Consider the following 14384-nt stretch of genomic DNA (forward strand, 5'->3'; position numbering starts at 1 on the left):
AAAATAAAAAAATTATTATGTGTTGTTATTATTATTATTATTATTATTATTATTATTATTATTATGTACATTATTATGAAATTTAATATAATAAGAAATAGAATCATGTATAAGAAATTTTTAATAATCATTTTGTTTTAATAATCATTGAAATAATATAAAAAATATTAATTATTATATTATTTTAATAATTAATATTTAATAGGCATCCAAGAATGTGGAATTTATTAATTTAAGTGCAAGCTGGCTCATTATCAGGAAATTAGACAAAATATTAATCGTAAACGGAATTTCTCGGAATTGCGTATAAAAATGCGATTAAAGTAGCAGGAACATTGTATTATGCGCGCAACAAGATTCGAGATACCGGAGAGAAGAAGTTTGCCAGTTTTGCCAGGCGAAGAGTACTAAAGCCTTTTCGCGGTTTCACTGATTGGCCGGTTACCTTTTTGCGAGCAGCAGATTTGGCGAATTGATATTCCGCCGCGGTACACTTGACTTTTAATACCACCACTTCCCGGCTCTCTCGCGTCTAATTGTTTACGGTAAGTGGGTTAAGCGGTCTTGTCCCCTTAATTGTGCCGGCCAGTTTCATAATTTTTTTTTTTTTTTAATTGAATCGGTTCTTTTAATTGCGTGCGAAGTACGACGACAGAGAAAGCTGTCGTCGATTTAAAAGGCCATCTTTCCGACAAGGCTAGGCAGTCAAACTAGCCATAAAATCCTCCAGAAATATTTTCGCACATATATTTATAACACATCAACTGCGAGTGTATCTGCGTTTTGAAGCATATGATTTAATCTTAATTTAGATAGTAATAGAAAAAAACTAAAAGAAAAAAAAGAACTCTCAACTTTATTGCAAGATAAATCTACATGTAAAATATAAAATAAAATATATAGAGAAACAACAATATATAATGATAACAATATATAAAAATATAGAAATGTTTATAAATGATATATATATATATCAAAATGAGGTGATTTAATTATTAATTAATTTAATTTTTGAATGTAATTTTCAGATCAATTTAAATTCAATTTTCCTGGGCGATAACGACGCGAACTATTACGTATCGCAACTTTCTAATTTTTAATATTATGCATTCTTATTAATTAAATTAAAATTCGATCAATGCCTATTTAAGGTTTACTGAGAGAAATACTGTCACATTTGCCTCACATATTCCGTACCACCGCGATATCTGATAATTATTATCGAAGGACGAGTTTGTCTATCTTGTAAGAGAGACATTTCATATAGAAAACCGAAACTTTCAGAATTCAATGTTTCGTGATGTGTACAACGACTCAACAACTTCCCGTTTCTCTTCTGTCAGAATGCAGTTTTGTTACGTAACGCGCTCCAATTTATTTGCAATTTATTCGCTTCGCGGCCGGAGCAAATACTCTATTAATACCTACTTCGTGTCTTCCCTACTGAACCTGTTTGTTTCTCGGCAAACACACCGTTACGTCATAATTCTCGGACAGCATCACCGGTTTCCCAGCTACTTTTGCGGCCTGCAAGCTTGCTCGCTTGCTCGCTAAGAACTTTATTGCTTCATTTGTCCAATATCATTTCACGATCGTAGTATCCCCGACTTCCTCGCCACCGTTTCCATTCTTCGTCATTCTGCTGCACCCCGCGCTTCGACCCCGTTTTCTCGGTTTCGTAACCGGTTCGCCGATATTCACTCGCGTTTCGCTCCGACATAACCGCCGGACGACATAAACGCCGGACTTGCAGCCTCTCGTTATGATTTTCGCAACGAGAATAATGCGCCTTCCTTTTGTGTTCTACACTACGAACTTTGCGAATCAAAATTCCTTGTTCACGCGATTACGATTCTATTTGAAAATCGAGACGGTTGTTTTCAGTCTCCTATTACGTGTCGTGCTGTGCACAAAACCGGTGTCCTATAAAATTAAAATTTTTGGAATCCAATTAAAAACACAACGCGCATTGAAAGTTAATAGGCTTAAAGCCGTGTTAATTGTGACACGGATTTAAGGCATTTCACGAGACTGCATTGCGAATATTCTTCTCTAAAATTTTATGGATCCTTTGGAAATTTTGAGATAAAGACGTAAGATTGCGAAACCACGAATTGCAGAATTCACAGAATGAATCATCCGTCCTGAAAACGGAGAGAGAAAAAGGAAGACACGTGATGTATGTTGGGAAATTATATCGGCCAAATGAAGCGATAAAACACGGCCGCAGATATATTATTACGACGTATAAAGGCGCTCGTAAAATTTTACCAATTCTTGGCTGTATGGTACGAGGAATCGCACACGTAGAAAATAAAAGGATGATCGGACAGAGATAAAGGCAATGACGAGAAGGAGCGAAGCGCCATTGCGTTTTTTTCCTCGCTCTGTTCATACGAAGATTGATCCGCGTTTGTTCTTTCTTTTTCTCTCGCGTCCGAAATTCGATCGATTCAACCGGGTACCGGGTATCGAGTTCCCAGCACGAGAAGATCCTTGACCTCTTTTACCGGGAAATAGCAGGGTGCTTCACGTTACACGCAACAACCTCGCAAACGTGACTTAATTCGCTCGAAACTTGTTCTGAAAAGAATTTCCTCTTGGACCTGAATAAAAAATTGAATGAAAATTATCTTAAAATAACAGATTTATATTTTGCATCTTTAGAGATTTAAATATTTACAATATTTAATGTTAAATTTTAATGTTTCATATCACATTTTTATTATTTAAATTTAGATTTTCAAATAAGGTAAAGATTATGCTCGCGCATAATTTATGAAATCAGCGTGAAGTCACGAAAAATTGTCCAATTGTCTAATAATAAAGGGAAGCAAATAAAAAAATTAGGAAACAATTGGCAAAGATCAAGGAAGAAAAGCGACCGGATGTAGTTGGCGATCGGGAATTCGTAGAATTGGCGAAATCGTCGTGATCGGCCGGGCCTCATTAGCCCCTTCGATCGATCTTCCGCGCGTGGATCGCGAGGGCCCGGGCCTCCATCCCCTTTAGTCCCCCTTCCCGTCTGTTTCTTTGGGACCGTTGCGAGATCGTCGAACTTCACGATCCGATTTCCTTCGGGCGACGAGTTGCTCAAACGTGATGCCCGCCGATTCGTTTCCTACTGTACACCGATCTCGCGCGAGAGATCGAAACTAGATCGCGTTGCACAAGACGCAATCGGGAGGGGAAAAAAAAAGATCGCTGCGGGGAACAATTGCATTGTGGCTCCTCGTCGCTCTTGGGACCTACATTTCCCGGGCTCCGGAAATTCTCAGCCTGGCAATATTCTTAAATTTTTGAAGCTTACTTTAGATTATGATTTTAACAAATATTGAATCATTGGGAGACGTAGATGATCACGTAGATTATAACACTTGCATACAAAGTTGTGAGAGAGTATTTATAATTTTTATTCATCGAATTCAGAATATTTCTTCTCGATCTAATAAATGCGATATTTGTGTGCGAGATTTAATTAGTCAGATTTAATTTGACTATTCAAGATACCATTCGAAATGTGTTCTTGGTTTCTCACTCTCGTCGTCGCTCGGAGACAGATACATACGTTTCCACGTCGCATCGTTCGCCCATTAATACCGATAAAACGAATACAATGGCGTCGCAGGGGATGACCTAGATTTTCCCCGAGTTTTCTTGCGCGACCGTTTACCTCGGCACATCGGTAATGCGGGATCGTTTGCGGGGAGTACAGCTCGAGAAGAGCAGGACTCTCTCGCATGCTCTATGGCGTGGGAACGCATCGTAGCCGTGTATAAATTCGCTCTAGCGAGGCACGGAGTTCGCGAGATCGAAGCGGGAGGAGAGACTGAAGGAGACAGAGAGGGAAGAGGAGAGAGCGAGCGAGGAGAGGACGGCGCGCGTGTACGACGCCGAGTGGTATGAGCAACGCTTGCTCGCTTGCTCGCTTGCTCGCTTACTTGCGCAACTTCTTTTCCGCGCTCGCTTATCCCGCAGCGCGCAACGCACTGTACCAAATTAATACAGTGTGGCCGCGCGGCAGCGAGCCGCGCTCGGCTAAATGCCAACAACGCGAGCCGCACTCGCACAACAATTGATCGCGCAGCCGCCGCTCCGCGCTCCCGGATGTCCGAGCGTCTGTGTGTGTCGTTCCTCCAATCGGTTGCGGGACGTCGGGGGGGGGGAGGGGGCCGCCACCGATGTGCCGGTGCCACTGTCTCTGAATTGAAGACTCCTAATTGAAGAACATTGGAGACTTCAATGATTCTCCATTGTTATCTCACCGTTAAAAAAACTGAGTCTTTTTTTTTTAGGAGAGCGCTGGGAACATCGCGATCAAAATCAAATTAAATTATCATTGATATAGAGAATTTAAATGGTAGATTTTAGACTGGAGAATATGATATTGTCTGTTACTATCTGTCTGAGAATCTGAGATTTCAAATTGGAGAACGTTTGGATTACGGTAACATTGTTCAAGGACTTGTGATTTCACATTGGAGAGTATTACGATTATGATATCAGCGATACAGTTATCCAAACAACGGAGATTTTTAAGTTGAAGACTAATATTGATGTTATCATTCAAAAAGTTAACTAAAAGTTAACAAAAAGTTAACAAAAAGTTTTAGATTGGAAATTATTATATAATGTTGTGTCACATGCGATGTTATTGATATTATATATATATATATATATATATATATCGTGCAACATTATGTTTCTTTGTATCTTTGTGAGATTCTTCTAGAGAAACGAACATTCAGTTAAATTTTTTTATATTCTTTCTTCTAATTTTGATTTATTTGCGCAAATTTATGACGATGGTTTATGATTATGGCAACTTTTTATAGCTACAAACAGTTATGTTAAAGATCACACCTAACTCTATACCGAGAACTAGTAAGCCATACATTAGAATCATGCCGTTTCTTTTTTTCCAGGTAGTCCGTGGAACTCGAGAATGTGGTGGCGAATGGGGCGGAGTCGAGGGCGCTGCGTTTGATGAAGAAACCCATCTCAGACCGACGTCGACATCATTCAGTAGACTTCAACGCATCATTGAGATTAACCAGGGTAGATACCGGCGACAACGAGCATAACGAGTGGCGTCATATCGTTTCCATGGACCTGACGGAGGCTTTCGCGCCGGGAGGTGGCGGCGAGGATCTGCCGAAGACAGATTTTTTCGATTTTGTGGTGTCGCCGCCGCCGCATTGCGCCTCGGCTGATGGCGTCGTTTCCGATGAGGAAAGCTTTCTACACCGCGGTACCAGCGGCTGTCGCACTATGGGCGGCTACCTTCCACAGACTCATGAGGACCACGAGAGTTCGCACGGCGGTTCACCTTTCATTAAAGAAACCAATAATAATACACTGACAGCGCTACCGCCTGTCTCGACTATCACCGGTTCGTTAAGCCATCACCATCAGCATCATCATGCGCATCACCAAGTGCGTTCGCAGCATGGAAATGTTCAGACCGGCGATACTGCTATGGATCAGTCCGAGTGCGATTATTGGGGCCAGGAGGACGAGAGCAAGGAGCAGACGTGCAACATCTTATTGGAGGACCTCAATAAGTATTGTTGGTCTTCAAACGCACATACCAACGATAGCGTCATTCATCCGGCGGCGGGTGGTCCCAATGATCACCATCAGGCCGTGAGTTCGGGCCGCGCGGGTTGCACTGCCAACGACCGACAAAACACGGACGGTGCCATTTACACTCTGACCGTGCTAAACAACGAGGCAAACTCGATGGACGCGTTGGACTGTTGCAAGAGTCCAGCACCCGCGTCCGGAGACTCTTGGTCCTTACGGCCTAACCTTGATCTAGATGCCATTCTAAGCATGGAACCGACCTCCGGCGAGCAAGATCACGACCAAGCCAGCGGCGAGGTACCCAGAAGCGTTAATGAGAGGTTTCATGGCGCGGATGGTCGCGGATTCACTGTGCCCTCGTCGCAATACGCTACGGACGACAGCGGATTCGTCGAGAGCAAAGAATTATGCGCGCGAGCATCCTCGGCTAACTGCTCCGGCGATAACAATAACGACTGGAAACTGTCAGATCAAAATCTACAGGAGGTTGCGGCCGCCGCTGCTGCCGCGGTTGTTGTTGGTGGGGATTCTGCCGAAAGTCTCCTGAGAAGCGCTCTTCAGGGGAAACTGTATACCGGATCGGCCCAGTCAGTTTCCTCGTCTTCGCCATCCTCACAGGCGTCCACCATCTCGATGCCGGTTTCAGGAACTGCGGGTCTAATGGTGTCCGATCAACAACAACAGCAGCAGCAACAACAGCAGCAGCAGCAGCAACAGCAACAAGAAGACTCCATGCAGGCTTGCACTGATGAGGATCTGCTGCTCTCACAGCTGGATCAGACGACCTATCGACCGGGTGATTATGAGAAGCTGAAGAGCATCGCGAATGAGGTAGTTGAGTCGTACTGCAGTCTTGAGCCGGTGTGTAACGTGTCGGCGACCACTACAGTGATGTACACTTTGGATCCAGCAAGCGGAAGTTTGGGTACTATCACGTTACCGGCCGATTTGGGTCAGGTAAGTACCGTGACGGTAGTCACGGCCGCTCAGCAAGACGTTCTGCAGCAACAATCTGCTCAGCGAACCGATGTGGATCAGCAACAGCAGCAGCAGCAGCAGCAGCAGCAGCAGCAGCAGCAGCAGCCACAATCGGGTCAGCTGCAGCTGACTTCCGGCCGGGTGGGCGTCACCTCCAAGCCGCCGAAGAAATACGTCAGGCGCGCCAATCGCAACAGCAATAACGCCAACGGCGCTAGTAACGGTAGCACCGGAACGGAAGCCAGCAATACAAGTCAGCAACAGACCGGCGGTTCAGGCGGCTCGCCCGGTAGCGTTCAGCGCAAGGAACGCTCTCTGCATTATTGCAGCATCTGCAGCAAGGGCTTCAAAGACAAATACAGCGTAAACGTGCACATCCGGACGCATACCGGCGAGAAGCCATTTGCTTGTTCGCTTTGCGGCAAAAGCTTCCGTCAAAAGGCCCATCTAGCTAAGCACTATCAGACCCATGTAGCCCAGAAGCCCACCAGTATCCAGCAAACCGCTTCCGGAAATAGCGTTAGCGGTGGAAACAACGGAAATACCAGTCCAACGGCGGAGACTAACGCGACCTCTGTGTCCCCCGCAATCACCAGCAGGGCCCAGATCGCCGTGGATCCCACAGGAACCGCCTGTAGTCCTCCCAGTTAGTTTGCAAAATGCGAACGCGGCACGACATCGAGTCTGGATACACGTCATCTACATTTTTTTACTTTTCTCGAAAAAGATGGCGGCCGAGGCTGGTCTCCGCTTTTTTCTTTTTCTCTATTCTTTCTTTCTTTTTTATACGAGCATGATTTTTTTCTCTTCTACGATAGAAACGCCGAGCTCAGCTTGCGAAAAAGAGCGAACCATGACAAACGTATTAGATGCATATGTGATGTACCGGGTGTCCAGAACAAATTAGAAGTAAATTTTTCGGGAAACTGTTCGACTCGATAAGGTTCGCGATATAAATTTAACTTGAGCTACTTAAACAGGATTTGAATTAAATTGTTATTTAAATTGATGCAATTAAGAATACCTAATTACTTCAATTAAACTGCTCGAGTTATATATTTTACAGTTAAGTTGATGCAATTAAGTCTGCACAGTTATTTAAATTAATAGATTCTAATCAGATTGAATCGTTATGTTGCAGGGAAAGATTTATTATAAATTACATAAGAATAAGAATAATTTTTTGTGACACCCTGTACGTTAACAGGAAGTTGATTAAGTTTTGCATGGCGAAACACGACCGAAGGGTTGTTAATTAAATAAAAAGTTAATTAAGAACCTCGAACTTTGCGAGATTATCTATCCTAACGGCGACAGTTCCGTCGTCGATTTTTTGTATTAATTATTAATTAATTATGGACGGTTAAGAGGAGCTAATCGCTTCCCTTATACTGACATGACATCCGTGAAATTGTTGTTCCTACGATCATTCAATTACCATTAATGACAATAACGACAGAAATACTGACAACGACGAAGACGAGAACAGAATGACGAATGTTTATAGGCTAATTGACGATTTATTATATTTAATAGCCACGAGATATTAACGTTGAAAAGATGTTTTATAAAATAAATCTTTTATATATATATATATATATATATATATATATATAATTATGTACATGGTACTCCAAAACTACTGGATCTTCTAATCAAAGTTTCTTCGATCAATGAATGAGCACTTTCTTAAATGAAAATTTTGCAAAAAATAATTATTTTATCCTGTTAATTGACATTCTATACTTTTGTCATTTATGCATAAAAAGATTTTATTTACATAAATCTGATTTGAAACTAACTTTAAATCGAAAATTTTATGTTTTTATAGAGAAGATATATTGATTCCAAATCTGTCGAAGAATTAAAAATAAGAACAAACCGGTAATTTTGGGATGCACCATATACAGAGAGTAGATTAGGGAATAACTTAGAGCGATAAGTGCAGAGTATCGAGAGAAAAACCCTTTAATAAGTAATTAGTAGCATGAGCTGTGATTTAGATACATACTCAACGAGCGGTTTAGAGTGAAGCAAACGTAACGAGATGCGTAAGTGCTGTTCTCTCATTGGTATTTCTTTTTTTTTTTTTTAACTTTCTCTTCTCTCGCGAAAGCACAACTGAAAAAGGGACTAACCGCGACGATTATTTTCAATCATTTTGAATATTCTATCGAGTGCTATATATGCCGTAGAATCGATGGCCGTAAGAATCGCGTTTCCGCTCTTCCGTCCTTTCTTGCCTCTGATTTATTCGCAAAATGAGGTTATGAAAACAATTTTTACTGAAATTTAATGTTATAATAATATTATAATAACATTACGCGTAGTATTATAATATTAATATATTATTGTTGTTGAAAGTGTCTTTTTTGTCAATAAGTCTGAATATTAATGCTGAAGTTTTATTAAGAGTAAATTTTTTTTTCAGACAGCTTTGAATTCCACACTTTAATTTTGTTAATCAAGATGAACATAAATGAACGATTTGTGAGAAATTGTGCAGACAAAATTATAAAATTCTTGATAATAATTATTAATAGAATTTAAAAAAATTTAGAAATTGCTATTGATTCATATCAATAAAATAGACGCGCTTAATTAGTTTTGTAATTATTAAACGTTCGTAAAAATAAGACAAATTTGTACGAAGCGACTTATGCAATTCCGTTATTTCCTGTAAAAAAGTAAACCATCAAAGCTCCTTGAAAAAATGATCCATGAAGAGTCAGATAATAAAACTGTCTTTTATAATAATATCCAATAATGCTCATCGTGTTTACATTATGATATTCACTGCCATCATTGCCAATATTAAATCGATGTACGATAAAAAAATATGAAATTACTAAGATAACAGTAATAATAATTAATTAATTAGTGAGGCGCTAATGTTATCAACGCGATTCTTTCGGCTACGATCTCGAAAGCTGCGATGATGCTTTTATCACGATGTAATATACTCAACTCGGCGAGTGCGACGACCGAGAAACCCGCGAATCTCCGCGAATATCCTGTAGACACCGTGCTACATTTTCCGGGGGGCCCGCGACCCCGTAACAACATCACGGAGGTCAGAGTTTCCGAAGGGCCCCCTCGGGCTATCGCAAGAGTGGTTCGCCCGATAATTATACGTTGCGTCGATATTGCGTTACGTGCGTGCTCATCGTGCATATACGCGATGAGCACCTCAACATAGCCGTGGTCGCATCGTACCGAACAGGTAGCGATAAATTCACCTTATTTATAATATGTCGATAATTTTATATGCCGCTCTGTCAACAATTCCTTATCGAGATAATTAATTGCACGGCCGCAAAAGCGAGCCTCGGCAGTTTAAGCGAGAGGCACATTTAAAAGATGCGACACATATTCGATTCTTATCAATCTGACCTGATTCTAATTTGAGAGTTTCCAAAATTATCTTTCTCCAGGGAGAAAGAGTTCGCATTATATTATAGTAAAAGTACTGCATGCTCGTTTCCAATGCAATTAAAGATAATGCATATAGAATTCCGCGATTTACGCTTCCGGGATTTACGAAAATTTATTTTTAGTGAGAAATCCACTTGGACAAGAATCGAGAGAGTTTGAAGAATATTAAGGAGACAGTCCGAAAGAGTATTTGTTAAAAAAACAAAAAAAAAAAATTGGAAAGATCTAGGAAAGTCTCGCGTGATTTCGCAATCACGGTCGTCTTTCTCGCCGATCATCACCGATTTGTGATCACGTTCAATTTGTGTAATTAGTCGTTCGTATGTGCAACATAATCGAGACTAATTCTTTCTCCATATTGACGCCGCTGATACTCAATCGACGACGCAAGTGGTAAATAATGTTAAACACATCGTCAAGTATATTGCGATAATTATTAACAAACAGTGTATTAACGAACAATATTGCTCAATTCCTTAAGCCACAAATCACAATTACGATACTACGCATGACATAAACTAAATAGAAATAATTTTGTATATGTTATCTTGTGCAATTAATTTATCAAAAAAGGAAGAAAAGAAAAATTGTAAATAATTAACATATGCTTATTATTCTAATTAAAACAGGCATTAGCAATAGACACTATCATATAATTACAGCTGAACGTCTAATTTTAATAATTTGACCGTGTTGATCATATCTTGCATTTTTTCATGTTTCATCATTCTAATTAAAAATAGGAAAGAAGAAGTTAAAAGACTTGTTAAAAGATTTTTTCATCCGGGAATTATGAATAAATTATAAATCATAAAATTTTCCTTTTGAAGTCCAGAGAAGATTTCTGCAATTTACTCTATATATTATTTTTAACCGTTGTATACAAAATATATTTCTAAATTAAAAGTTGTAAATCTTTTCCGTCCGCTTTGTGATATTTTAAATCGTAATGGTTGGAAGCTATTATTCTCTTTGAAGTCAATAGCTGTAGTAATTCGTTCTAGATTACTTTTAACTGCTGAAAAATTAAATTTAATCTCTAAATAAATACGTTAATTAAAGAACCGGGTAAACTGGGTCACATGCTGGATATCGTGATCGTTATAGAAAGGGGGGTCCGGCTCGCTTGGTTTGTAGGACACCTCGATATAAGGGCGTTATTACGGGCAGCGCTTCATCACGTCTAGGGTACTTAAAGATCGCGATGATGAGAGCGATCCTTATAAGGGGGTGTTTAAAGTCACCGCCGTCGTAGCATCACCGATGCCGCGACTTTCACCAATCTTGTCGAATCGGATTGCGACCCGCCCTAATCCCGCTTCTAATCAACCGCGCACGGCGAATTGGCCACGCGATCGATCCCTCGATCTCGCGATCGCGAAAGGAAAGCGGCATCGTTACAACGACGACGACGTACAATCAGTACGATGTCTTTGAGGGTTAATGAGCCTGAAGGATCTTTAGGAAACGAGATCCTTTCTTGGCTATTAGTAATTTCATATTTATTATCTGAAAATTGTAAATTTACAAGTCGTCATAAATTTAAAAAGTTTCTTATTTATTTCTCTTTTTTTCATTGTTTGAAATTTGGTGACATAGTGAGTTTTACCATTAACTAATCGTTTAAGAGTTGAATACATAAGTCTGTTAATCTCCTGAAGGTAAGACGGAGGTGTGGCACACCCCGTCTTACAACAATGATCTCCATAGATGGAAGATTGCGCGAAAAGAGCAACGCAAAGGTCGCCATGAACGAATCGCGTGACGCAAATGAAGAAGAAAACGAGTTATTGATAGAAAACATTACGAATTATCATAGATGGTTATCTTATTGTTTTTTTTTTTTTTTTTTCTAAAGAATTTTATTACACAGATAATAATGAAATAATCTGAAATTATATAAATGTGATAAAAAAGTCTAGCTTCTATATTTCGTATAATTTCTTTTCAGGAAAATAATGTTAATTTAAAATAATTTTAATATTTTGTTTATTAATAATACATATCTCCTTTTTCTATATCTAAATCACTTTTAAAAATTCAGGAAAGAAAAAAAAAACAATATTACATACTGTGAAATTAAGAATAAAATTTGAAATTGTCCGAAAAGAAAAATCTTTTATTTCATAAAAAAATATTTATTTTCTACACAGCCTGTTCATTTTAAACGAAATATCGCAATGTTATTTATTTCTTGATGATGTGTCGAAAGCCACTTCGTTAATCATATCGCATGTAAGAGAATACTCATCGGAGTCTTCGGATTCTCAGATCCTTAATACTCGAGAATCCACGAGATCTTTCCTTACGTTCGAGACACGTTCTTAAGTTTAATGTTACTTTCTTCTCAGCCTATACTTTGCCTAGCATGTACGTACGTAAAGCTAATCTTAGAAATAATGTGGCGGCTGTCCGGTCCGTTAAGGATACGAATCCGAATCCCGAGGTTACCATGGTAACGAGAATGTAAATGTAGGAGACGTCCTTTTTTTCCATTTCTTTTAATACAATGTAATAATACTCAAAGCGGTCGAGGGCCGCGCGACAAAAAAAATTTCTAGATTAATTTTCAATGAGGAGAGGTAAATGTGCGCATTTAGCTAAAATGTGGCTGTTTGATCTTCGTCTCGATCGTGAATCAAAGTTAGAGAGTCGAAGAATTCCATTTAGCTAGTAAAATGCACGGAAAAAATGCAAACATTTGCACATCCCGAAGAAGTTAATGAGATATATATTATATATTATGTAAAGAGTGGTCGCATATTAAAGATATTTCAATGGCAAATTTTCTGAAATACTTAAAATCGATTGTTGCAACAATGTAATTTTTAATAAAAAAATTTTAATTTAAAAAAAGATAAAAATCTAGTATAAAATTATATATATATATATATATATATATATATATATATATATTAATCATTTAAAACATATTCTAAAAATTATGTATATAGTTATATTATACTAAATTTCTAAAAAACTCAAAATAGTTATAAGAAAAATGAATACTTTTAAATGTGCTTTATACTGTATCTTATAATCTGCTTTATTATTTTTAAATCTTATAATTTAAAACTTAAATTAAAACTGTGGAATGTGGAATTTGTACCGATGAAAATCGGCTTTGAAAATTTGGAAAATCTGTCGTTGAAACAATTATGCGGACACCCTTGTATGCGCGTCGGCCTACTCAGTACAAAAGCAGATCGTTATGATATTTTATTATATCACGAATTATTGTGTTATGTGAATAATTACATTTTATGTTGTTAACGAAGTCGTAATATATATATATATATATAAATATAATACATGTTTCTCTCTATACGTAAAGATATTCAAATATATATGATTTTATATATATATATGTGTATGTATGTATGTATATGTATACATTAGCAACCCACGTGCGTTATACGTTATCTTTTTCACAGTTGTATCGACTTTTCCTTCCCTTGATTCTCTCTTAAAGATCCGTACATAAGACTCGTTTTGAAATCTTAGAGTCCGACCCGTTGCGCGGGTATATCACACTTTTCTCGTAATTCGGCAATCGCGAGGCTCATCGAGCGATTTACGAGACGAGCTATGGCTCAAACGAAACGGTTTATATCGAAAGTAAATTGCAATATATGTGTACGAAACTTTTTTTCGAGCAACTTATCGTCAATGAGAAATATTTTTACACATAAACAAAACTCTTCCGTCGTGGCTTCTCCGAACTTGCCGAAGAGTCGAACGAATGAAAAGTGACGACGATAATCACAGTGTGATGTATGATGGCATGGAATTGCAGACGATTCGAAGCAAGGATCGTATGTTTCTCTAATCGAACTTGTGGATTAATTATATAAATTAATCAATATCGACTCAATATCTTGGTATATAATCGCTCTCTGTTTTTGTTAGTCTATCTTTTAGTAGTTTAGAGAAATGGCGAAAAAATTCTATAAAACAGTCTATATGAGGAGGAAGGCACACTCTGTATCATCTTTCGGCAGAGATACTCTTCGCTGTTTGCTCACGAGTGTACAAGTGATTTAAATAGTTTTTGAATGGCGGACCAGCCGGCATAGCAATTTAGAGATTTTAGACGAGGAGAATGAAGAGATGTACCTATTATTTTTGTACTTAGTTTTAATAAAGGTTTATATGCTTTTTTATAAAAAGAAAAAGACGAGACGCTTAAGACGCCTGATGTTCAATCGACACTTTTTTAATCAAACAGTCATAAAGCAAAGAATATCAATATTTTTAGAGCACTCTACGCCTTAGTCTTGAAATCTTCATGGACAAATAAATAGATGCTTCATTAAACTTTCTGAAAAATTATCGATTATGACGTAAAATTCTTTTACTTAAATGATCCTTATATTTTATCGAAT

At 38.5% G+C, this 14384-nt stretch overlaps 1 protein-coding gene across 1 annotated transcript; it reads left to right on the top strand.

Moving 5' to 3' along the window:
• Window positions 1-4986: 4986 nt before the first annotated feature.
• Window positions 4987-7998, top strand: LOC105425303 (uncharacterized). The gene has a single exon (XM_011636017.2). It carries the CDS (start codon window positions 4987-4989, stop codon window positions 7213-7215), a length of 2229 nt encoding a protein of 742 aa, XP_011634319.2. The 3' UTR covers window positions 7216-7998.
• The last annotated feature ends 6386 nt before the right edge of the window (window positions 7999-14384 follow it).

Source organism: Pogonomyrmex barbatus, unplaced genomic scaffold, assembly GCF_055798465.1.
Source record: "Pogonomyrmex barbatus isolate J1 unplaced genomic scaffold, ASM5579846v1 scaffold2, whole genome shotgun sequence".
Classification (NCBI taxonomy): domain Eukaryota; kingdom Metazoa; phylum Arthropoda; class Insecta; order Hymenoptera; family Formicidae; genus Pogonomyrmex; species Pogonomyrmex barbatus.